At 42.8% G+C, this 24,444-nt stretch overlaps 1 protein-coding gene across 1 annotated transcript; it reads left to right on the top strand.

The window, feature by feature from the left end:
- Window positions 1–22,498, top strand: LOC142210039 (NXPE family member 1-like). The gene is made up of 5 exons (XM_075279069.1): window positions 1–9; window positions 16,030–16,730; window positions 18,793–18,854; window positions 20,400–20,618; window positions 21,960–22,498. Exons 1-5 carry the CDS (start codon window positions 1–3, stop codon window positions 22,496–22,498), a joined length of 1,530 nt encoding a protein of 509 aa, XP_075135170.1.
- The last annotated feature ends 1,946 nt before the right edge of the window (window positions 22,499–24,444 follow it).

The following is a 24,444-nucleotide window of genomic DNA, read 5'->3' as shown; positions in this document are numbered from 1 at the left end:
ATGGAGGAGGTGAGGTGGGAAGCAGTTGGGTAGACTTGTTGCCGGTGGTGTAGGGAGAGACTCTCTCTGATGGTGTCAATTTTGCTTTTAAAATAAGAGACAAAGTCACCAGCTGAGATAAGTGACATTGGAGTGGGCACAGGAGGGTAGAATAGGGAGTTTCAGGTAGTGAATAGTTGTTTAGGGTTGCGGGATAGGGCAGATATGAGTGTGATGAAGTAGATCATCTGCCTTAGGGTTATGTTTGACTCAGAACTTCCCTTCACCACCTATATCCAATCACTTGCTTGCTCAAGTCATCTCCACCTCAAAAACATCTCCAGAATCCGCCCTTTCCTTACCACAGAAACATCAAACACAGAAACCACAGAAACACAACTACACATATAACCTGTTCATTCCACATCTACGAAGCACAGGGAGCTTGCTCTATGCCTATGTATATTGAATACGTGTGGATTCCACTGTAAACTACACATACGACCTGTTCATTCCATACCCAGGAATCACAGAAAATTTACTACATGCCTGTATATGTGAAATGTGTGTTCACTTTACTATGAACTACACATATAACCTTTTCATCTACATGGCACAGAAAATGACTATGTGTCTCTATACGTGGCGTATATCTTCAATTCCAGTATAAACTATATGTATAACCTATTCATTTTATGCAACCAGTTCACAAGAAACTCATTATATGAAACAATGAAAGCAATACCGCATGTCTGAACGCCACTTTGGTGTAGTTTGCTATAGAACTGAGCATACTGCTCAGTATACTCAATTCTCTAGCGAACTGCACCAAAATGGCCATTGGACATACACAGTACCACTTTGAACGGAGCGGTACTGCGCATGCAACAGCTGGAGCAAGAATGGAGAAGTCAGGGCGGTATAAGATGTCTGGAGGAGGAGGCCACACAGAGCACAAACAGTGGAGGGGCATTTTCAAAGGTATGACACGGGGAACGCCCAAGGTGCTCCGTGGGGCTGATTTACATATACAACTTTTTAGTTTTTAAACGAAACCTTGGGGTCAGTTGCATATGTTTAGATAAAAATGCATTTTATGAATGATAGAATCCCTTTAAAAAAGATATGCACAGGTCATTCAAAAGGACCACGTAACAAGAAGCAGCCAAAAAACACTGAGACCTTGGCGGAAACGAGTTTTCCTCTGCTGATTTTTTGCCTCTATTATATCTACAGTATATGGAAGATGCCAGTGTTTCCATAGGTATAATTGACATGCTGTGATTTGCAAAAAATTCAAGCATTTTTTAAATTGCAGAATTTCCACTACAGATTTTTTTTCTGCACCATTTTTTTTTAGCCAGAATCCCATCCCCTTTGCTTAATGTAAAATGCAGTGTTTTTTTTTTTTTCCACAGGGTTTCTGCCCTGGCCAAAATACTATGTTTTAGCAACGTGAGGCCCTGACCTAAAAGGAGATTATCTTTGAGCCAGTCAGGGATGTAACTGTGTGGCAGTGGTCACATTTGTTTTGTCTTGCCAGGCGTCCGATTTGGGAACTAACTTAATTTAGTGGACTGAAGTCTAAACTAATGTCGAGATTTGATCTGGGGTCTCATTAATGTAGGGTACAGGTTTGGGGTCTACTGAATATAGGGATTTAATCTGGAGATTAATTTCTTTTTGGGGCCTCATTTAGGGTTTAAATTTCTCTATGGGGTCTAGTATGGGGTGTTAATAAATTTTAAGTCTGGTCTGGAGTCTGAATTTAATTTGGGGTGTAGGGTCTGTTTTAGGGTTCTGGTCTATGCTCTAAATGAATGTAGATTTCTATCGAGCATTAGGATTCTTTACAAGGTCTAGCCTAGAGCCTGAATTTATTAAGGGGTTGGGGTCTGGGTTATGAATTACAGTAATTTAGATGCCTGTGACTACAATAATAGTAGGTTTTGGGTATCAAATTATTCTAGTGATCCAGGGTACGGAAAAATTTAGGGGTCTTGGATCTGAATTAATTTATAAGGCTGAATATAGTTTAGGAGATCATTTGTGGTTTAATATCTCATATGTCCTATACTGCATTTTTCTTACTTATGTGTCTGATGACTCTTGTAACTAACATTCATCTACAGAATTTATTATTAAGATCTAATAACAGAAAAATATATATATGCCTTACAGTGCTACTATGATGATTGATTCTGCGAAGTTCAAGATACTTGTGGGTATTGTATCCCTAACCATCATATTCATACTTTTTCTGATTTCTCGTCAGTTAAAACAGGTACTGTATCTTATTCCTGTCTACAAACCTCATTAAAGTGGTTGTCTGGGGGATCACTGATTATGTAGTGTGTGACAACCCCCAAGTGGCTCCACCCCCATCCTCCTTCCTGTGTTTTACAGGTAATTAATTACCTGTGGTATAGGAGCTGGATGACTATAGAAAAGCCAACCTCTTAACACAGGTAATAACTAGAGATGAGCGAGTAGTATTTGATCGAGTAGGTATTTGATTGAATACTACAGTATTCAAAATACTCGTACTCGATCGAATACTACTAGCTGTTCGAAGTTAAGATTCCATGCAGAACCAGCGTTGATTGGCAGAATGCTATACAATCTGCCAATCAACGCTGGTTCTTCTCTTACCTTTAGAAGTCTTCTCCCTTTGCAGCATTCTCACGTCCTCTTCTGGCTCTGAATTCACTCTGCTTAGGCATCGGGCCTGGGCAGAGCCGACTGTGCATGCCCGTGCTACAAGAAAATGGCTGCTTACACTGTAAGCAGCCATTTTCTTGTAGCGCGGGCATGCGCAGTCGGCTCTGCCCAGGCCCAATGCCTAGCAGAGTGAATTCAAGGCCGGAAGAGGACGCGGGGACGCTGCGCAGGGAGAAGAATCCAGCCCGACCCTCACTCATGGACTTGGTAAGTAGAATTTGATCGAATGTTGCGTACCCCTGAAACGAGCATTTCCCCCATAGACTATAATGGCGTTCGAAACCCATTCGAACAGTCGAATTTCGAACCTCGAACATTTTAGTGTTCGCTCATCTCTAGTAATAACCTGTGAGATTGAGGGAGGAAGGGGCATAGCGACCTGGGTGGAAAGGAAGGGAGGGGAGGGTGGACGCTTCAATCACATGACCCGGTGTAGTGATGTTGCCAGAACCGCTGGGTCTATCATCAGCCTGGGACTAGGTTAGTAAATTAATAAGTGAATATGGACTCAAGACTGTTTACATACATTTTGAGATTTCTACTTTTCAATGGACATGTATTTGCAGCACTTGTCTTGAATTCTTTAATCTTTAAACATCATTACACAATCTTAAAGATGTCAGGTGATGCCACCAGCACAAAGACAACTAACATGCCTCTGGTATCAGTACCATAAAAGTGAGCAGACTGAGTGTTAGAAGAATGCTACTGGACTAATGTCATATATGCACTGTCCCAGCACATAACATGGGGACGACTCTTAGGGTTTAATTTACTTCCACTCCTTCAAACAGGCCACAAATTGAGTATAATTCATATTCCAACGCAGTCTAAGCAACCCAGATACATGCTGCTTACCACCTTTCCACATCCGGGTCAATAGGTGCCCAATGCACAAGAACTCACTGCAATGGATCCATATTCACATACTGAACATAACAATAAAGTAAACACTTTAAAATAAAAGGGATCAGAGCCTGCCAAAATTACAAAAGAAGACAAAATCAACCTATCTACAACAAGCAAACTAATATAAAATAAATGGGAGAAAATAGCAGATGATGTAACTTAGTTCTGATTTGTTGGGGGTAGGAGGAAACGGGAACACACTCAGAGTTGGTTGACACCAATTTTTTGAGGCAGCCAAGTTTTATCATTTCAGCCCTTGGCCCAGGTTTTAGTGCCCTCCCCCACTTCTGAGTCATAAGGGGGCAAGTGCCATGAATATTAACTTATACCTTGTCTCTTAGCTCACCTATCTGTATGGGATAGGGGTGTTTAACTGGGATAGATAGGTAAAATAAAGGGTTGTTTTGTTACATCTCTATGTATTACATGCGGTTCTGTAAGTCAACAATAGAATTTGCCTGTCAAGGTATATATATGTGTATATATATATATATATATATATATATATATATATATATATATAATTTATAGTACTTTCATTACGTGCATGTCTCTCAAAACCAGTGTTCTCAGTGCTATTTCCGCATAAACAATTCTGGTTCAGTATGTCCCCATAAACAGTACTGGTAAAGTAGGCTCAGAGAACCAATATTAGAATACTGAGCTCCCACCAAAACAGAGCTACCGTAGTACCCCATAAACAGTACCAGCAGACTGCCCCTCAAATAATATGGCCAACATAGTGCCCCTAAAAAGAATAGAAAGTAAAAGAACCCCCACAAAACAGTGCCAGTAGACTGTCCTTTAACCCCTTCCCGACATGCGCCGTAATAGTACCTATGGCGACCGCTTTAAGCAGTAGACAGCCGGCTCTAATGCCTCCGATCGGTCCCCGGACCGATTGGAGGCATTAACCCCTCCGGCGCCGCGGTCAAAGGCGCCGGAGGCGCCATTTTCCCGGCGGCGCATGGGCGCCGCCATTTTGGCCGGGATCGCCGGCTCCTGGAGCATGCTCCAGGGCTGACGTCCCGTTGCCATGTCAGCCGGGAGCCTTGTACAGGCTCCCAGGCTTGTCTGCTAATCCTCTCTTTTGCAGGCTGGTCTATGCAGCCTGCAAAAGAAAGGATGCTTTTTTGCAATGCATTGCAATGCATTAGCATTGTAATGCATTGCATTAGTGATCAGACCCCCTGGGGTTCAACACCCCTAGGGGGTCTAATAAATGCAAAAAAAAAAAAAAAAAAGTTAAAAAAAATATTAAAAAATATAAAAAGAATTAAAAGTTCAAATCACCCCCCTTTCCCTAGAACACATATAAAAGTAGTTAAAAACTGTGAAACATATACATGTTAGGTATCCCCGCGTCCGAAATCGCCCGCTCTACAAATCTATAAAAATATTTTTCCTGTTCGGTAAACGCCATAGCGGGAAAAATAGTCGAAATTGCCAAACTGCAGTTTTTTCACTGTTTTGATTCTGATAAAAATTTGAATAAAAAGTGATCAAAGCAATAACATTTCCCGAAAATGGTAGAACTAAAAAGTACACCCGGCCCCACAAAAAAAGACGCCCTATGCATCCCTGTACACTTACGTATAAAAAAGTTACGGCCGTCGGAATATGGCGACTTTTAGAAAAAAAAAAATTTAACACAGTTTTGGAATTTTTTTTAGGGGTCAAAATATAAATAAAACCATATAAATTTGGTATCCCTGGAACCGTACCAAAACACAGAATATAGGGGACATGTCATTTTGGCTGCACAGTGAACGCCGTAAAACCAAAGCCCGTAAGAAAGTCGCAGAAATGCATTTTTTCTTCAAATCCACCCCATTCTGAATTTTTTTCCTGCTTCCCAGTACATTATATAGAATAATTAATGATAGCATCATGAAGAAAAATTTGTCCCGCAAAAATTAAGACCTCATATGGCTCTGGGAGCAGAGAAATAAAAAAGTTATGGGGTTTAGAAGGAGGGGAGTCAAAAACGAAAAACGAAAATCAAAAAATGCCATCGGCGGGAAGGGGTTAAAAGCAATACCACCAGCAGTGCCCCCTTTTAGAACAGTTCCTTCAAGTCGGTGGAAATATATATACCAACTCTAAAATGTTATTATTTTAAATATCAATAACACAATATATTACCGCAATCTATAGTAGCCCATAATTAAGAATAAAAAAATCTTCCATTTCAATTGCTAAATATTATATATCAGTCATTTATGCAGAAGTTACAGCTGGATCTGAAGTTTGGCTCACTAAAACCACAACCCTACTTCATGCAGTTCCAGAATTCAATACAATTCTGACTGGCTGCAAACACTACTAAGGGGGAGTTCACACGGAGTTACGTGCCGCGTGATGTGGCACGTAGACACCGCGGGACCCTTTGCGGGCCGTACACGCTCCCATTGATTTCAATGGGAGCGGGGATCGTATGCGCCGCGCTAGTTTGCGGCCGTGAATAAATGCACGGCCGCAAACTAGTGCGGCGCATACGATCCCCGCTCCCATTGAAAACAATGGGAGCGTGTACGGCCCGCAAAGGGTCCCGCGGCATCTACGTGCCACATCACGCAGCACGTAACTCTGTGTGAACTCCCCCTAAGATGACATATAATGCCTTCAGTTAGAAAATGCCATAACACTAGAGTCCCCCCTCCCCCCATCACGGGTGCGTTGACCTTAGATCACCACATATTCAGTTTAATATACTTTTTAGGGATTGGGCTGTGGACTGTTAAACTAAACTTACCACTAGACTATCATTCACTTACATTGTTGCAACAGAATTTCATCCAAGGGGTATAACATAAAATGCATGCCAAACTTGAGCCTACCTATCGTATATACTCGAGTATAAGCCTAGTTTTCAGCAGAGTTTTTGTGCTGAAAAAGACCCCCTCGGCTTACACTCGAGTGAGGCAAAAAATTATTATTATTTTTTATTTATTTTTTTTTTGGGGGGGGGATGCCTATGACCAGCCACAATAGTGTTGTATAGAATCTCCCATAAAATAGTAAAGAAAAGAAGAAAAAAATAAATAAATAATAAATAAAAGAATATAATAAAATATAATAAAAAATAAAATAAATAAAAGTTCTAAATCCCTCCTTTCCCTAGAATACATATAAAAGTACAAAATGACTGTGAAACATACACATTAGGTATCCCTGTGTCTGAAAGTGCCCGATCTACTGAATATAGGGGATCTGCAGTGCTCCTGTTCTGTCGGGATGGGGTTAATAGGAGCACTGCAGATCCCCTATATTCAGCCAGGCTGAATTCCAAGTGGGGGGAAAAAAACCCAGTCCTCAAGCTTAGGGAAGGGGCAGACAGACAACCAAAACACCCCCTCCCCTTCCCCAGCACCCAGCATCTACTGCACCCAAAAAACTCAAACCATTTTAATTTTTTAAATTTTCCAATAGCTGTTGCATTTCCCCCCTCCTTATACTCGAATCAATAAGTTTCCCCAGTTTTTTGTGGTAAAAATAAGGGCCTCAGCTTTATTCAGGTCGGCTTATACTCGAGTATATACAGCGGATTCAATATTCAGATATATTTTCAGATGTAGTTGGTAACCTCAGTATAATAATAACATATAATCCAACTTCTCTATAAATCAGGGTCGTATATTCACAAATGTACAGCACATTTCCAGAGATGCAGTTATAGGGGCTGGAGTGCTTGCTTTTGGAGTTTGGTGCAAGTACCACTAGCAAAACACTGTTTTTTGTTACCTAGCATTAAAATAGAGAACACAGGCAGTGAAATAATATATTTAGTTATAAGGGTTGTGTCTAATTTATGTGAATACAAATATAATTTGGGTGTAACATCAGAGGTTGGATTATAAGTGTTGAAATTATATTGAAATGTTCCTTGATGTAGGTAGAAGATAGTGATGATTTATCCAAATTGTAGCTGCATTTATAGTCAATTCATTATATCATGTGCAAAATATAGATAGCTGTGGTAGCAGGAGAAAAGCAATGTAACTCCTCAGATATGCCATAAAGGTGGATTCAACTGTAGGTGACACCTAGGATCATACTGAAGGGATGCTAGATGGGGAGAAAAATGGATCCCTTGATTTGGGTTGCTGCAGATGCATTTGGTGGATACTTGAAAAAAAACAAAAATAGTAAAAGGTAAGTAAAACACTCAGCATACCATACAGTACAAATATGCAAAAGATTTATTAATTAAATGACAAAACTACAAAAATAGCTAAAATCACAAATTTCAAAGAAGAATACAGCTGTACAAAAAGTACCAGGGTCAGCAAGAAAAACAGGCGGGCCCAACCATGTCTCCCTAAAAAGTAAGTATGTGTAATTAAACCCATGTGCAAGTAGTCATAGATAGTGATGAACGAACAATGTTCGATCGAATTGATATTTGATCGAATATCAGGCCGTTTGAGGTATTCGATTACAATTGAATACCACGAGGCAAACGTACTAAAAATTTGTAACCCCCCCACCTTCCCTGGTGCTTTTTTTGCACCAATAACTGCGCAGGGGAGGGAGGACAGGAACTACGACAACGGAGACATTGAGAAAAATTGAAAAAACCCATTGGCTGCCGAAATCAGGCGACCTCCAATTTATACGAATAGTGGATTTGTGAACTATGTGACTGTGAGACAGGGATAGATGTACAGGTAGGGTTAGCTAGGGATTACCTTTATTTAGGTGGGAATGTTACTCAAACAGCTCTTTGGGGCTCTATTTCGTCAGGATCCCTGTCAACTTGCGATATGTGGGAGCTTTTTCCCATAGGAAGGCATTGACCAGCGATCGGCCAATCAACGCTGGTTCTGCCGGAGAAGGCGGAGTCTAAGATCAGTTCACAGCTGTCTCCATTCTGGTCCGATCCCAGATGTAGCAGTGTTGAGCGCACAGCTCTGCTACACCGGAGATGTAGCAGAGCTGGCCATGCACTGAGCTCTGCTACATCCAGTGATGTAGCAGAGCTGAGTGTGCGCTGAGCTCTGCTACACTAGAGATATAGCAGAGCTGAGTGCCGGAGGAGGCGGAGTCTAAGATCGGTCCACAGTCCGATCTCAGATGTAGCAGTGTTGAGTAGAGATGAGCGAACAGTGAAATGTTCGAAGTTCGATTCGAGTAGCCACTCAATACTCGACTGTTCAATCGAACATCGAACCCCATTATAGTCTATGGGGAAAAATACTCAATTAGGGGGAAACCAATGTTCGACTCAGGAGGGTCACCAAGTCCACTATGACACCTCAGCAAATGATGACAACACCTCTGGAATGCAACTGGGACAGCAGGAGAAGCATGCCTGGGGACATCTAACAAGGCCAAGTCACAGTTTTACCCCAACATCACAGTCTATCAACTACACACTTTCCACACTCAAAAATCCCACTATGAAAGTGGAAAAAACCTGGAAACCTTTTTTTCTCCCCAATTGGATGGACAGAAACCCAAATTTTACTCTAATGAAACCTTAACAAGCACCCCTTTTAATCACGTTGCCCATGACAACCACAGATGGAATAGGCAATGGGAAATCCAACAGTACCCACCCTTAACTGTCATTGTGGATGTGTGTGTGATGTGGTAAGACCTTCCAAAATTCATTTTTCTGGCCCTTATTGTGAGCCCTTACAAATTAAGTTAGAGGCCCTTAAGCTGAGTTACCAGCAGAGATTGAGGCCCTTTAGGTGACTTCAGCCTCTTACCAGCAGAGTTTTAGGCCCTTTAACTTAGTTGAGCCTTGCACCAGCAGTGTTTTTGGCCCTTGGAATGAGTTGAGCCTCTAACCAGCAGAGTTTGGTGAAATCAGGGTGGATTCAGCCTCTAACCAGCAGAGTTTGGTGAAATCAGGGTTGATTCAGCTTCTACCAAGCAGAGTTTGTGGGACCCAGTCCCAGCCTCAACTACATTCACCCAGTGTGCCGTCAGTGAAATGTAGCGTCCCTGTCCGCATGCACTTGTCCCCGCGTCGGTGGTCAAGTGGACCTTTGTGCAAAGCGTGGAACTTACTGCCCGCCTGATGTTGAGTGACACGTGCTGGTGCAAGGCAGGGACGGCACACTGGCAGAAGTAGTGACGGCTAGGGACGGCATAGCGAGGTGTTGCACTTGCCATCAGGTCCCAGAAGGCCGGAGTTTCCACAAGCCGGAATGCCAACATCTCCTGGGCCAGAAGATTGGAGATGTGCGCGTTCAAGGCTTGCGCATGTGGGTGGTTAGCGCTGTATTTTTGCCTGCACTGAAATGTCTGAGAGACAGTGGGTTGCTTGGAGGAGGCGCATGATGGTGCAGGAGAAGGAGCTGAGACAGGAACAGGGGAGGATGAGGGAGAAGTCCCCAAAGTGGCGGAGCCAGAGGTTGTGGTGTCCTGGCTGGTGTTCTGGACTGCAGTGCCAGCACTGGCAACAGTGGGAGAGGCAGTGGTGGCAACGCCGGACGACGATTGTCCTGTGTTTGCTCTCTCCCACTGAGCCCAGTGCTTGGATTCCAAATGACGGGGCAAGGAAGTGGTCGAAACGTTGCTCTTTTCAGAGCCCCTACTCAGTTTCAAGTGGCAAATTGTGCAAACCGCACTATATTTGTCCTCCGCGCATTCCTTGAAAAATCTCCATACCGTCAAGGACCGTACCTTTGATGAGGAAGTTTTTCTGGGTTGGTTATGATAGGGAACATCTTGGGCCATTCTGGGTGTGGCCTGGCTTCGGCAAAGCAGCTGACCTCTACCTCTGGACATGCCTCTGCCTTTAGCTACCCTCTTTGGTGCTGCACCTCCCTCAACATCGTCACTGCTTTCCCCGCTTGACATCCCCCCTGTCCAGGTCGGGTCAGTGTCCTCCTTCTCCACCATCTCCTCTGCCAATTCCTCTCTCGCCTCCTCCTCCTGCACACCGCACATGGCAACAGGCTGCCCTGATGGCAACTGTGTCTCATCATCGTCACTGAGGGTGGGTTGCTGGTCAACCACCACAAAATCAACAGGAGATGGAGGAGACTCCAGTGCTTGGGCATCTGGACACAGAAAGTCGTCTGGTAGCTCCGTGGAATCGGGAAATGGAGGGACAGGGAGAGGGACAGTTAAAGGACCAGAGAATAACTCCTGGGAGCAAGGAAAGTTGGGATTACTCTTCTGGGAAGATTGTGCATTTTGGGAGGAAGGCTGAACAGAATGTTGTGTAGGAGGAGGAGTTGAGGTAGAGGCTGACTGGATGGTGGATAATGTGGTGGAAGCATTATCCGCCAGCCATTGTAACATATGTTCCTGGTGCTCGGGCCTACTTAGGTTTGCGCCCTGCACCCTACTTAATGTGGCTAGCAAGCCGGGGACTGTGGAGAAGCGCAATGCTTGCTTCCCCTGAGGAGTAGGCACAGAATACGCTGTGGCTTCACTGCGACCTTGTTCCCCAGCAGCATTCCCACACCCTGGCCTCACCCACGGCCTTGCCCACATCCCTACCGGTAGCCTTGCACATTTTTAGATGGTTTTGATGGTTTGGTGGGTACACACCGTGACAACCTGGATGAAGCGTATATAGCCTGAGAATTAAAATGTATATCCCACTGCTTTTTTGTGGGTACACACCGTGACAACCTGGATGAAGTGTATATAGCCTGAGAATTAAAATGTATATCCCACTGCTTTTTGGGGGGTACACACCGTGACAACCTGGATGAAGCGTATATATCCTGAGAATTAGAATGTATATCCCACTGATTTTTGGGGGGTACACACCGTGACAACCTGGATGAAGCGTATATATCCTGAGAATTAGAATGTATATCCCACTGCTTTTTGGGGGGTACACACCGTGACAACCTGGATGAAGCGTATATATCCTGAGAATTAGAATGTATACCCCACTGCTTCTTGGGGGGTACACACCGTGACAACCTGGATGAAGCATATATAGTGTATATGGGCTGAGAATTTCAGTGTATACCCCTTAGTTTCGGGGGGGGGGGGCTGGGTGAAACACACTGTTGAACCCTGGATTAAGCATATATAGGGTATATGGACATACAATTTCAGTGTATCACACTTAGCTTAATCCCCACCGCGGAAAGCTGGGTTGCGCAGATACAGCCTGGCTTAATTGCTGTGAATCCCACTTTAGCGTTTGTGGGTAGACACTGTACCAAGCTTGTTTCAGCTTCTCCCTTTAGTGTAGCTCTTAAAAGGGCTGTTGTGGTTCTTCTTCTTTGCTATTCCTGCCTAGCAGAATCTAAAACCTAACTAGCTCTCAGCAGATGTCTCTCTCTAACTAAGTGCAAGCACAAAATGAATTGGAGCTGATGCTGCCTGTTCATTTGAATCTGAGGTCATTTGTCCTCGGCAGCCATTGGCTTTTTCCTAGTTTTTTCAATGCGTCCATTGTCATAGTTCCTGTCCCTCCCCTGTGTTGTTATTGGTGCAGAAAAACACCAGGGAAGGTGGGAGGGGAATCGAACTTTACGTGCATTTTCAGCATGATGTCTGATCGAACATGTACTCGATCAAACGCTGTTCGCTCGTCTCTAGTGTTGAGCGCACAGCTCTGCTACACCGGGTGTAGCAGAGCTCAGTGCACACTCAGCTCTGCTACATCTCTGGTGTAGCAGAGCTCAGTGGACACTCAGCTCTGCTACATCTTTGGTGTAGTAGAGCTCAGTGCACACTCAGCTCTGTTACATCTCAAGTGTAGCAGAGCTGTGCGCTCAACACTGCTACATCTGAGATCAGACCAGAATGGAGACTGCTGTGGACCGATCTTAGACTCTGCCTCCTCTGGCAGAACCAGCGTTCATTGGCCGAATGCTGTACTCTGTATGGCATCCGGCCGATCAGCCTGGTCAATGCATTCCTATGGGAAAAAGTCAGCTCCCACATATCGCAAGCTGACAGGGATCCCGACGAGATAGTGGCATAATACAGGTACTTGGGCATGTTAGATGCCCCCAGACATGCTTCCCCCGCTGTCCCAGTTGCATTCCAGGGTGTTGGCATCATTTCCTGGGGTGTCATAGTGGACTTGGTGACTCTTATGAATCGAAGTGTGGCTTCCCCTGAAACGAAGCATTTTTCCCCATAGACTATAATGGGGTTTGATATTCGTTTGTATAGTCAAATATTGAGGGGCTATTCGAAACAAATATCGAATCTCGAATATTTCACTGTTCGTTCATCTCTAGTTATAGATATTACTTTATAAAGTGCCCAGATATTGTATGACAGCATATAGCAATAGGACAAGTGCCAATGTATTATAAAGTAAATATATATAAATAAACCCATAGGGCGAGTGCCATTACTATATAAGATAAATATATGTAAATACACCCATACACAAGTAAACCTGAATATCATGTATTCAGGTCTTTAAATCACTATATAGCATCAGATACCATAAGGGCAAAAGTCACAATACAATAGACATCAGATGCTCACATCCAGTCAATGTCTGGTCTACTAAAGCTGTGAGTTAAAGGGATAAGAAGCGTAGTATTACATACCCATAATATAACGCATCTCAGGGGACAGAGGGAAGAGGCAGCGTGCTGATCGCGCCCGACGTGCGTTTCGGCAGGAATCACCTTCGTCTGGGGATGGGGTTGGTGGATACTTGAAATCTCTCTCTAAAGGACAGTCTCTTACTAAATTTCAGTGTACTCTGTCTATTCTGTAGCCCAGCATGGTCAATACTCTGAGAACATGTTGTCAGACTCCACAATAGAGAGCTTTGCTAGCTCAAAAACTTCTCTCCCTGTTTAGGAAGCTTACTCCCTGTCTCAGGGCTGCAGCATAGTTGTAGTGTTCTCAGTAGTAGCTCTGCTCACATACCCAACCTCTAGACAGGGACGGCATTAGGGAGGGGATGGTAAACTGTGCAAATGCCCAGGGCCCCCATCACCACATGGACCCCCTGTGCCCTTCTGGACTTACCATAGAAATTGGTATTTTTTTTTTAGATGGGCAGAGTGGATGGGTGACACAGCAGAGAAAGAGGGAGACAAGCAATGTTCCTCGATCTTCTCTACATTCAGAAGGGAACGCAGAGCTGCTCTTACTCACAATGGTACAGTCATGTAACTGATAAAGCCAATCCCTAGGACTACTGAGAGCTACTTGACTTTGTAACTACATTGAAGAAGTTGCAACTCACTAAAAGCGATTTAAGATAAAATAAGATAATCCTTTAACTCTTTCCCGCCGATGGCACTTTTTGACTTTCTGACCAAGCTCGATTTTTCAAAACTGACATGTGTCACTTTATATGGCAATAACTTTGGAATGCTTTAACTTACCAAAGTGATTTTGAGAATGTTTTTTCGTAACACATTGTATTTCATGTTAGTAGTAAATTTTGGTTGATATGTTTTGTGTTTAGTTATGAAAAAATAGGAAATTTGGTGGAAATTTTGAAAAATATGCATTTTATAAAGTTTGAAATGATGTGCATTGCATACAGATAGTCAGACCGCCAAAATTATATCAAATCTCATGTCCCAGATCTCCGCTTTATGTCGACATCAAACTTTAGTCACCCTTTTATTTTTCACGACATTATAAGGTTTACAAGTGAAACAACGATATTCAAAATTTTCAAGAAATTTCCAAAACCCATTTTTTAAGAGATTAATCCAGTTATGAAGGGGTTTTGAAAGACCCTTGTATTAAACCCCCCCATAAATCACCCCATTTTCAAAACTGCACCCCTTAAATAAGCCAAAACAACATATACCAAGTATTTTAGTCCTATAAGTGCTTAACAGGAATTAAGACAAAATGGAGGTGAAACTTACACATTTGATTTTATTTTACTAATATTTTCGTTTAGCCCTAGAATTTGCAAATTCACAAGGGGTTAAAGGAGAAAACGCATCCCACAATTTATTATGCAAGTTCTCCGGGCTACCATAGTACCCCACTTGTGGGTGTAAACTAATATATGGACGCTCAGCGAGACGCAGAAGGGAAGGCGTGCCAAAGAGCTTTTAGAGGGCAGATCTAGCTGTGATCAGTTTCAGGAACCATGTCGCATTTACAAAGCCCTTGAGGAGTCAAAACAGTGGAAACCTCTAGAAAGTGACCCCATTTTAAAAACCGCACCCCTCAAAGAATTTATCAAGTGATGTAGTGAGCATTAGTAACCCTAGCTCCTATGACAGGGACGGGGAAGATGGGCATTCTGGGGGATCAGCGCCGGTGTCTTCTCTCTCATAAGCTCTAAATATGGGGTGTCCCCTGAAAACGCTCGCACAGCTTACACATTTCCTTCTAGTCGCAGCCACTTATGTCCTAATGAATTGGCGACTTTGGGGGTTTTTGTCTTCAGATTGTACAAGCTAGATTTTTATTTTTATCTTTTGGCAATGTGGCCATATGAGGGCTTGGTGTTTGCAGTATTAGATGTACTTTTCAATGCCACCATTTTGGTGTGCCTGTAACTTATTGACTACTCTTTATTAACTCTTTCTGGGTGGGATGAAAAAGGAAACATCAATTCTGGCATTGCTTTTTAGAATTTATTTTTTTTCCCGTGCAGCGTACAGCATAAGTAACATGTTACCTTTATTCTGCGGGTCGGTACGATTACGGCCATACCTCATTTATATGATTTTTTAATGCGTTGCTATTTGTGCAGAATAAGATTCAATTTAGGGAAAAAAATCAATTATTTTTGCATCGCCAGCTGGTTGAGGGTTTATTTTTTTGCGGGATGATCTCTGCTTTTTATTGGTACCATTTTGGTTTTCATCTGACCATTTGATTTCTTTTTATTGAACATTTTGTAAGGGAAAGGTGATGAATAATCATTATTTAGTTTTTCTCCGTTTTTTTTTTTTTTTTGACGTTCGCCGTTTGGGTTAAATAATGTTTTAATTTTATTGTTTAATTTTACACAGATGCCACACATCTGCTGAAAGTGGACACGTGATTAAGGCTAGGTTCACAACTGTGCCCTTCTCTGTTCGGGGTTTCTGTCTCCGGATCCACTTAAAAAATGTGGAGAGAAAAGTCCTGGAAGCATGGCCTTGTCGTCTGTCGTGTTTTTTTGATAATTTATCAAATTATTGGTCTGCTAAGTAGGCTATTAATAAAGGACAGAGTAAAATGTTACCAAAAAGTCTGGTAGACAACAGTATTTATTTATTTGGTAACAAAGAATACAGGTATACACATACACTTTTCTACTCCCCCCTGCCACACCATTCAGTTTTGTGCACCTTATCACTATACAGGGATTTAATACTGCTGCACGGAAGTAGAAACATCTACTTGACAGTCCACAAGTTACCTGCCAGCTACTAGCACAAATTCCTGTTTCGGGATTTAGATTTAGTTAAATTAAGAATATACAATAATGTGAGATGTTATTTTTCCTTTCGGCTAAATAACCTAAAGCTATAAACTCTTATAATTCTGTATTTTTAGGTTTCCCCAGCTAAAGTGCCTTTACCTAAACAGATCTTGAATTCTAAAGTTAAGCCCATCAACAGAATTATTCTTTCAGAAGATGAGCGTCTTGTCCTCAACAGGATATCTCAGATGATCCATACAGTGACTATTAAGGACACACATTTTGCATCAAGTGCTAAGAAGAGCAGGGCCATTATTCTAAACCCAAAAGAGAAGTACTGCTCTGGAGACAAGTTAATTATCCAAATTGATATGTTTGATTACTTGGGTAATAGGAAGACTTACGGAGGTGACTTCATACTAGCTAGGATATTCGATCCTACATTGAAGGCTGGAACCTCCGGACTGGTTGAAGACTTTAAGAATGGAACTTATTATGTCCACTTTACTTTATTTTGGGAAGGCAAAGTCTACATTTCCTTGTTACTTTACCATTCAAGTGAGGCGGCCTCGGCTCTATGGCGAGCCAGGGATAATGACTATGGTCTCATATATTTTGCTGGGACATTTGTGAATAGAAACAAGTCTGTAAAAAGTGAATGTGGGTTCAAGTTAAACACAGTAAAAGAGGTTTGTGAATACAAATCCATAAAGGATCACGAATCATTTTACTGCATCAAACAAGACAATTTTGACTGTGGTACATTAAGTATTCTCCAGTCCAACAACCGTGCAGACACATTCCTCAGGAGCATAGAGAAGCCGCTGTTTGAAAGGTAAAAAGTTGAAAAACATGTGACATATAGGTACGTACGTATATACGTAGTATATAATAGATTGCTACAGAATTATGAACAGTATGAAAAGTATGAACGAAGTGTTTGTATCCTTTATTTCCACACTTGCCTAAAACATTTTCTAGTTCTGTATGTATACAAAAGAACAGGTTCTGGAATATAAAGGCTGACAGTCCCATACAGTGCACTATATTTGGAAGAAATATGCTTCATTATATATATATGAACGGGACCTAATGTGGACCCCTTCTAGTAACCGTGACTCATTTTCATTAGTGACAAACTTATTCATTCTTGCCTTTCTCCTTTACCCTTGATTCACATCTACGTCAGTAATCCGTTGGTGGGAGTCCGCATGAGGACCCCCCCCCCCCCCCTGAACAGACTACTGAACGCATTTGCAAACAGTGTGCAGTGAAAGCACACGGACCCCATAGATTATAATGGAGTCCGTATGCTTGCCGCGCGTTGCCCACATGGAACATGCAGACAGAAAAGTAGATTGTGTAGTACTTTTCTGTCCGCATGTTCCCTGCGGAGATCTGATGAAAAGCACATGGACCCCATTATAGTCTATGGGGATCCGTGTGATTTCACTGCACACCACTTGTAAAAGCGCTCGGTAGTCCATTCGGGGGGGTCCCAATGTGGACTTTCCTGAACGGGAATGGGGAATTACCGACACAGATGTGAATGAGGCCTAACAGTGCTCCTTTAAGGTTGTTAAATTTGGTTGACTGTCCCTCTTTATTTTCTTAAGTTTAATAACAATGTCAATTTTATAAATTTTAGAATTTTTGGAGTGCTAGAAAAAGCTTTTACATTTGAGCATAAATTTTTGTTTGGGTACATTTTAGGACTGGAGTATAGATTTAGAGGGACTGACTTTTGCACATGGTCTTGTTTTTCCCCAGAAGTGCCAGTAAAGTGCAATTTTCTACGAAGGGATTACATTTTGGAAACTATATGCATCAAGGAATTTATATAGAAGCGTAATGAGCATTTTTATCTTTCAAGTCTTGCACTAATATTGTTTCCAGAAGTGAATTTATAGTGAAATTTAAAAATTGCAATTTTTACAGGTATATTCTATTTTGTTGCCAAATATATTCTATGGCAGTCAGTTCTGGTGTTTTTCCCTCACAAACTCTAAGCCTTGGTTGTACCCTGATGTATGCTTGGACAACTAAGCCCATATAACCTGAGGGGATGATGTTCCTGTGAGAAGAGGAATATCTGACTGAACTGCCTGGAGGGAGATGGTGGCAGAGATACACTCACTCATTTGCTAGAGACAGAATTTACTTAGTAAGGGACCCTTCACACTACGGATACACTGCCTGATTCTGAACGTTAAAACACGGTCAGAATCAGCGCGTATAAAGCAGATCCCATTCATTTCAATGGGAGACGGCATACAAGCGCTCCCCATTGAAATGAATGGGCTGCTTTTTACTCTGCGAGCACTCCCATTGAAGTGAATGGGAAGCGCTCACGTGTACGGCTCGCCGTGTGAAGGGGCCTGGCGCTCGGCTCAATCCGAGCCGTACATGCGTGCGCTTCCCATTCACTTCAATGGGAGTTCTCGCAGAGTAAAAAGCAGCCCATTCATTTCAATGGGGAGCGCTTGTATGCCGGCTCCCATTGAAATGAATGGGATCTGCTTTATACGCGCTGATTCTGACCGTGTTTTAATGTTCAGAATCAGGCAGCGTATCCGTAGTGTGAAGGGGCCCTAACAAGAAATGAACAGCAACCTTGAAACACAGGAGTCCCATAGTGGAACATTTTTCACTAATAATACAGTATAATTTGTAATGAGAGTAATTTACAATTATGAGTCACTGAGAGTTGGTGGCCATACTATATTATACTAACCAAGAACTCCCGTACACAGTATTTAAAAACAGGTTTCTAAACCTGATGATCCCTCTACTTATTACTAATAAAGACAGATATGTATATCCTACTAAATCTGATGTTTACCACAAATACAAAAATATTTTTCCATATAATTTAATATATTTTCTTATGTCTTCAGGGAAAATAGATCTATTGATATTCAAGGAGATTTTGAATACATCAATGTATCCACATGTACAGGTAACTTTTCTTTTACCTATGCTGACTGGTAGATATTAGCAGCAGCTGCAAATTTCCAATGTGGACACATGTAGTATACTAAGGAAATCATTCAAATAAGTGGGCTATGCCTTTAGCAATATGTTATGTATTAATTGTAATAACTCCATTTAATGACAGCTTGTGCAAATATTAATTCACCATACAATTCCACGTATGTCCCATTAGAGCTACTGTAGTAAGCACCGATGACCTAATGACATCATCAAGTCAGCTCATCAGTGACCATTTCACTTGGAACTTGCTGTTCAGCTGGCAGCATCCATTCCCATCCTCCTTATCTAGACCTACAGTAGCATCACTGTTTCACCTTATCCTTGCAATGGCTATCACTCCAGAGTCAATGACTTGATAGGAGGGAGTTTAGCTACATGTCAACGTATGCCTCACATACATAAGGAGGACAGAATAGTCTGAGTCTTTCAAATTTGGTCCCCCTCTTTTCAGATGATTTGGTTAATAGATGGTGGTCTAAAGTATTGTATCTACATGCCCTGATGTGGCACAAGGACATCATATTGAGGCTAGAGAGAGGACTGTCCTAATAGTGCACTTGGCATAGGCTTGCCCTAAACATATCTGAAATGTGTTGTTATCTGAAAGTGCTTTTCAAAAACCATTTTCACATTCTGTTAGAGACTTCTAGGTTGGAGAACGATCTTTTGTTCAGGATTTACATCCCTTCATCAGAGAGGAGAGGTGTTTCAAAGAAAATATCTTGCTCTGGAGGACCTATCCTGTAACACAACAGATATCTGTGCCACTTAAATGATGTGACTACTCCTGAGGGCATTGTCTAAGTGGTCCCCTGGATTTTATCCTTTAACCTCTGTATGTGGATCTGATCTTTGCTGCAAGGAACCCCTAAGTCAATACCTCAGGTGTAGTCTTCATTTAGTAGCAGCTGACCTAGATGGTTAACAAATGGCCAGACATGGACATGGTCAGAGGAAAAGTGAGCAGAGGTCAGTCAAGTGGCATAGGTTCAAATACAAGTTAAAAGGCAAAGGTCAGGAAATGGCAAACTCAAAAAACTACAGTGATGAACCTTTGCAAGGACTAGAAGCCTTACTGCTCAGGCTACTTACCATAAAGATACTGTAGGTGTCCTCATAGAACCCCGAATCATGGGTTAGTAGCCAGGGATTGGTTGCAGGCTGGGTACTCCAGAGTCTTGACCCTTAGGAACTAAATAGGGGTTCGAACAAGGGCACATTTTATGATCATTTTACTGTCAAGGGACCTTTCCAACAAGTAGTGTGACATGAAAAAAAAAATTAACATCAGTACCAAGAAATTACTATAAACTGGATGGCAGGAGCCTAGCCTGGATATCTCTGGCTTTAAAAGCTATAATTGGCCCTTCCACCTAATTACCAACTATTTCCCAAGTTAATATATGTATTGATGAAACCTTGTGTCTATATACACTGTAACACATTTATTGCTAAATATAGAAGAATGTAAAAGACTTTTAATCTGCTGCTGCCTTTTTCATTTCCACAGCTCCACCTGTACCTGTCTTACGTAATTGCACAATTGGAATGCAATATCCATTTCCAAGTGGTTATGTATTACAAAATAAGTGGAGACCTGTTTTCTGCAATATCCCCAACATTACCACCCAAGACCAGATGTATGCTTGTATGAAGGATAAGATGGTCTATTTGTATGGAGACTCAACTGTGCGACAATGGTTTGACTATTTAGCAAATGCACTAAAAGGTAATTTGATCCTATATCATAATCCACCTTTAACACGTTGATGAGTCTGTGCAACAATTTCATGAGCACCCCCACTTTAATTGTTATGATATAGGACAGGTATAGGATAGGCATAGGATCACTACATTCACCCCTGTTTGCCCTAATATGTATGTATTTTAGCTTAAATAGCATCTGAAATAAAGTTGAAAGACTTTCCTTTTTAAAGCACTGGGTTGCTCTTGGAGTGATGTGTGAAAAGACCATAGTATCACAAATAGCAAAACTAAAAGCTAAAGGATTGAAGAAAGCATGTCATGTTTTAGTCTTGTTACTACATACATGGATGTACATATTCACTGCACAAATGGCTGCAAATATACACATGTTCACTACAAACAAGAACACACATATGTGCACGCTCTTCACATACAGCGGCACACATACATGCAGACAAATACATATACACAATCACAATATACTGTACATAAACACACACGTGCACCACATTCCTATAGGCACACATCTAACATACATGGACCTAGATTAGCCTAATCTTAGGGTAAGACATTAATATCTGCTTTATGGAGGACTGACTCCCAGCATTCTTTGCAATAAACTGTATGAAAGAGCCATGACACTCTAGTCAGTGCATTGTTCTCATTCTTGGTGGTACAGACATGGCTGGGTACATTTCTCAGCTGATCTGCAAGGGTGTCAAGCGATGAACCCCAATTGATCAGATATTGATTGTCTATACTATTATTTGTTTGGTGAGTTCACAGAGGATTGAAAATATTAACAGGATCCTATCATTCAGATGGCATTTTTTGTCTCTAACACGTAGGAATAGCCTTAAGAAAGGCTGTCCGTCTCCTACCTTTAGATGTCTTCTCCGCGCCACCATTCTGTAGACATACCGGTTTTCGCCGGTATGCAAATGAGTTCTCTTGCAGCACTTGGGGCGGTCCCCAGCGCTCAAACAGCACTGGGGGCGTCCCTAATGCTGACAGGGAACTCTCCAGCGTCACTTCCATCTTCTTCAGGAACGTCGTCTTCCTGTGTCTTCTTCCGGCGGAGGTGGTGAAACTTGTAGGCCTCGGACCTCGGGCAGAGCTGACTGCGCATGCCCACAGGCCACAAGAAAATGGCCGCTTACTGTGTAGGCTCTGCCCGAGGTCCGAGGTATTTCTACGGAATGGTAGCACGGAGAAGACATCTAAAGGTAGGAGACGAATAGCCTTTCTTAAGGCTATTTCTACGTGTTAGGCACAAAAAATGCTATCTGAATGATAGGATCCCTTTAAGGGTTTAATGTCATCTCAGAAGTTCCCCCTGTTAAAAATTTCCATTTTCTGACAGGATTGAAGACCTTTAATCTCCACCGACCAGGTCTCTCTTCAAAGCTGTTTGCAGCAGATTATAAAAAAAATATTCTGATGTTCTATAAAAAGCACAGTCATCCTTATGTTGCATCGAATTTCTACTTTGTTAAAGATGATTCATATATTACCAACGACATTGACGGTTTAGCTGGAGGATCAGACTATGTGGTTGTCATCTCATTGGGTCAACACTTCAGGCCTTTCCCAATCCAACTCTTCATCCGGAGAGTTTTCAATGTACACAAAGCTGTGGAAAGACTCTTGTTGAGGAGTCCAGATACCAAGGTCATCATCAAAGTTGAGAACACCCGAGAATTGAATGTGGATGCGGAAAGGTTCAGTGACTTTCATGGCTACATCCAAACCTTGATTTTAAAGGAAGTTTTCAAAGATCTACCTGTTGGTACAGTTGATGCATGGGATATGACAATTGCCTTCAATTCATACAGTGTCCATCCATCAGCAACTGTAGTCGGCAGTCAAATATCCATGTTCCTGTCGTATATTTGTTCGTAACTAGAGATGAGCGAACACTAAAATGTTCGAGGTTCGAAATTCGATTCGAACAGCCGCTCACTGTTCGAGTGTTCGAATGGGTTTCGAACCCCATTATAGTCTATGGGGAACATAAACTCGTTAAGGGGGAAACCCAAATTCGTGTCTGGAGGGTCACCAAGTCCACTATGACACCCCAGGAAATGATACCAACACCCTGGAATGACACTGGGACAGCAGGGGAAGCATGTCTGGGGGCATAAAAGTCACTTTATTTCATGGAAATCCCTGTCAGTTTGCGATTTTCGCAAGCTAACTTTTCCCCATAGAAATGCATTGGCCAGTGCTGATTGGCCAGAGTACGGAACTCGACCAATCAGCGCTGGCTCTGCTGGAGGAGGCGGAGTCTAAGATCGCTCCACACCAGTCTCCATTCAGGTCCGACCTTAGACTCCGCCTCCTCCGGCAGAGCCAGCGCTGATTGGCCGAAGGCTGGCCAATGCATTCCTATGCGAATGCAGACTTAGCAGTGCTGAGTCAGTTTTGCTCAACTACACATCTGATGCACACTCGGCACTGCTACATCAGATGTAGCAATCTGATGTAGCAGAGCCGAGGGTGCACTAGAACCCCTGTGCAAACTCAGTTCACGCTAATAGAATGCATTGGCCAGCGCTGATTGGCCAATGCATTCTATTAGCCCGATGAAGTAGAGCTGAATGTGTGTGCTAAGCACACACATTCAGCACTGCTTCATCAAGCCAATACAATGCATTAGCCAGTGCTGATTGGCCAGAGTACGGAATTCGGCCAATCAGCGCTGGCCAATGCATTCTATTAGCCCGATGAAGTAGAGCTGAATGTGTGTGCTAAGCACACACATTCAGCACTGCTTCATCAAGCCAATACAATGCATTAGCCAGTGCTGATTGGCCAGAGTACGGAATTCGGCCAATCAGCGCTGGCTCTGCTGGAGGAGGCGGAGTCTAAGATCGCTCCACACCAGTCTCCATTCAGGTCCGACCTTAGACTCCGCCTCCTCCGGCAGAGCCAGCGCTGATTGGCCGAAGGCTGGCCAATGCATTCCTATGCGAATGCAGACTTAGCAGTGCTGAGTCAGTTTTGCTCAACTACACATCTGATGCACACTCGGCACTGCTACATCAGATGTAGCAATCTGATGTAGCAGAGCCGAGGGTGCACTAGAACCCCTGTGCAAACTCAGTTCACGCTAATAGAATGCATTGGCCAGCGCTGATTGGCCAATGCATTCTATTAGCCCGATGAAGTAGAGCTGAATGTGTGTGCTTAGCACACACATTCAGCACTGCTTCATCAAGCCAATACAATGCATTAGCCAGTGCTGATTGGCCAGAGTACGGAATTCGGCCAATCAGCGCTGGCCAATGCATTCTATTAGCCCGATGAAGTAGAGCTGAATGTGTGTGCTAAGCACACACATTCAGCACTGCTTCATCAAGCCAATACAATGCATTAGCCAGTGCTGATTGGCCAGAGTACGGAATTCGGCCAATCAGCGCTGGCTCTGCTGGAGGAGGCGGAGTCTAAGATCGCTCCACACCAGTCTCCATTCAGGTCCGACCTTAGACTCCGCCTCCTCCGGCAGAGCCAGCGCTGATTGGCCGAAGGCTGGCCAATGCATTCCTATGCGAATGCAGACTTAGCAGTGCTGAGTCAGTTTTGCTCAACTACACATCTGATGCACACTCGGCACTGCTACATCAGATGTAGCAATCTGATGTAGCAGAGCCGAGGGTGCACTAGAACCCCTGTGCAAACTCAGTTCACGCTAATAGAATGCATTGGCCAGCGCTGATTGGCCAATGCATTCTATTAGCCCGATGAAGTAGAGCTGAATGTGTGTGCTAAGCACACACATTCAGCACTGCTTCATCAAGCCAATACAATGCATTAGCCAGTGCTGATTGGCCAGAGTACGGAATTCG

The sequence above is a fragment of the Leptodactylus fuscus genome, chromosome 6, assembly GCF_031893055.1.
Source record: "Leptodactylus fuscus isolate aLepFus1 chromosome 6, aLepFus1.hap2, whole genome shotgun sequence".
NCBI lineage: Eukaryota > Metazoa > Chordata > Amphibia > Anura > Leptodactylidae > Leptodactylus > Leptodactylus fuscus.
Note: the sequence above shows the minus strand (reverse complement) of the source record. Positions and strands in the feature narration are given on the sequence as shown.

What these genes read in the sequence shown, in the direction of transcription:
- LOC142210039 (XM_075279069.1), top strand. An exon ending in GAGAAGCCGCTGTTTGAAAG is followed by an intron (nt 16,731 to 18,792) that starts GTAAAAAGTTGA and finishes TTATGTCTTCAG; the next exon opens with GGAAAATAGATCTATTGATA. An exon ending in TTTAGCAAATGCACTAAAAG is followed by an intron (nt 20,619 to 21,959) that starts GTAATTTGATCC and finishes ATTTTCTGACAG; the next exon opens with GATTGAAGACCTTTAATCTC.